The sequence below is a fragment of the Pelophylax lessonae genome, assembly GCF_965119305.1.
Source record: "Pelophylax lessonae genome assembly, chromosome: 7".
Taxonomy (NCBI): Eukaryota; Metazoa; Chordata; class Amphibia; order Anura; family Ranidae; genus Pelophylax; species Pelophylax lessonae.
Window position 1 is genome coordinate 86007323 of NC_138774.1, and position 1633 is coordinate 86008955.

The window sequence follows — 1633 nt, forward strand, 5'->3', positions numbered from 1 at the left end:
AGCACTCTGGATCTGGCTCAGGCCACCGATATGCAGCAGTGTTGGAACACACTGGACAGGAAAGTGTACTCTCAAGTCCCCCTCATGGCAAGAGGAACATGTGTCTTGTACAGCCAGAGAAAATGCAGCTTTTTATCCTTCTCCTGGCAATCTCTCTCTGGGAAATGCAGTTAAAAAGTTCTTGATTACAGTATATAACAGTTCCCAGAGTGCAGTTCTGTCTGACTCAGTCCATTAACCTCTTCCTGCTCAGCAGTTCTCACTGATACAGCCATTAGCCAGTTAGGCACCACATGGCAACAGTCACAGGGAGCATCTGCAGCCAGTTTTTCTCTCACTCTCCACCTCTAGCCAAACACCTGGGTACATTTGTGTATACTGTATGGCATGTGGTGCATTGGCTTATCTTAAGGGCTGTTTGAACTGTCATTTTTGAAAAGTCAGTAAAGTGTTATTACTATTGTTATTATGTGTTATTTTTCACATTTGAAAATGTCCTAAACTTTCTCTTAAAGGCTGATTTAACATCTTTATTCTTTAAACTGTAAATCAGAGGGTTCAATATTGGAACACCAGTCGTGTTAAAGAGGGAAGAAAGTTTATTAGAACCCAGTGTAATATATTCAACTGGTCTAAAATATTGGTAAGACAAGGTGCCATAAAGAAGAATGATGATTGTGAGATGTGAGGAACATGTGTAGAAGGCTTTCCACCTTCCGTTACTGGAACTTATTCTCAGTATGCTTCTTATAATAAAAATATAAGAAATAAAAGTAAGAGTAAATGGAACAAATGCTGAGAGGAACACTCCTTCAATTAGCACATAAAGTTGCAAAGCAGAAGTGTCACTGCAGGATAGCTTTATTAATGGTACCAGGTCACAGAAGAAATGGTTGACCTCCAATGATGTGTAACAGGTAATGGATGATATTTTCAAAGCACAAGGCATGATATCTAAGAAACCCAAAACCCAACAGACACCAGCCAGTCCACAGCAGACTTTGTGGTTCATAATTACATGGTAGCGTAAAGGGTTGCAGACAGCCACATAGCGGTCATAACCCATCGCTGTCAGAATTAGCACTTCATTACATGTGAATGATAAAAAGAAGAACATCTGCATCACACAACCAACAAATGAAACAGATTTATCTCCAGTGATGAATGTAAGAAGAGGTTTGTGAAGAGTTATTGTGGAACAGCAGACGTCAAGGATAGACAGATTGGCCAGGAAGAAATACATTGGAGTGTGAAGATGGCGATCTGTGGAGATCAGTAGAAATATGGTCATATTACCTCCTAGAATGATGAGATAAATCATCAGAACCAACAAAAAAATTGGAAGTTGTAATGCTGGCTCATCAGAAATCCCTTTAATGAGAAAATATGCCATCAATGTTTTGTTGGATTCTTCCATAGTATAGAAATTTCCAAAATTCTACAAATGAAAACAATTTATGATGTTAGTCTACTACAGTGTTTTTCAAACTTTTTCAGTCAAGGCACCCTTTAAAAACTATGGACAACCTCGAGTCACCCTTTAAAAATTATGAACAATCTTGAAACACCCCATTGGAAAATGTAAAAGCTATTCTAATAGTTTATCATTATGCAGCAACATCCACAAGTCCAA

General features: G+C 38.5%; 1 protein-coding gene across 1 annotated transcript; it reads right to left on the bottom strand.

The window, feature by feature from the left end:
- Window positions 1–466: 466 nt before the first annotated feature.
- LOC309560237 (olfactory receptor 8B8-like) lies at window positions 467–1429 on the bottom strand (the record flags this gene model as incomplete). Its single annotated transcript, XM_082263813.1, has 1 exon — window positions 467–1429. The coding sequence occupies exon 1, from the start codon at window positions 1415–1417 to the stop codon at window positions 467–469; it is 951 nt and encodes a 316-aa protein (XP_082119939.1). The 5' UTR covers window positions 1418–1429.
- Window positions 1430–1633: the final 204 nt, after the last annotated feature.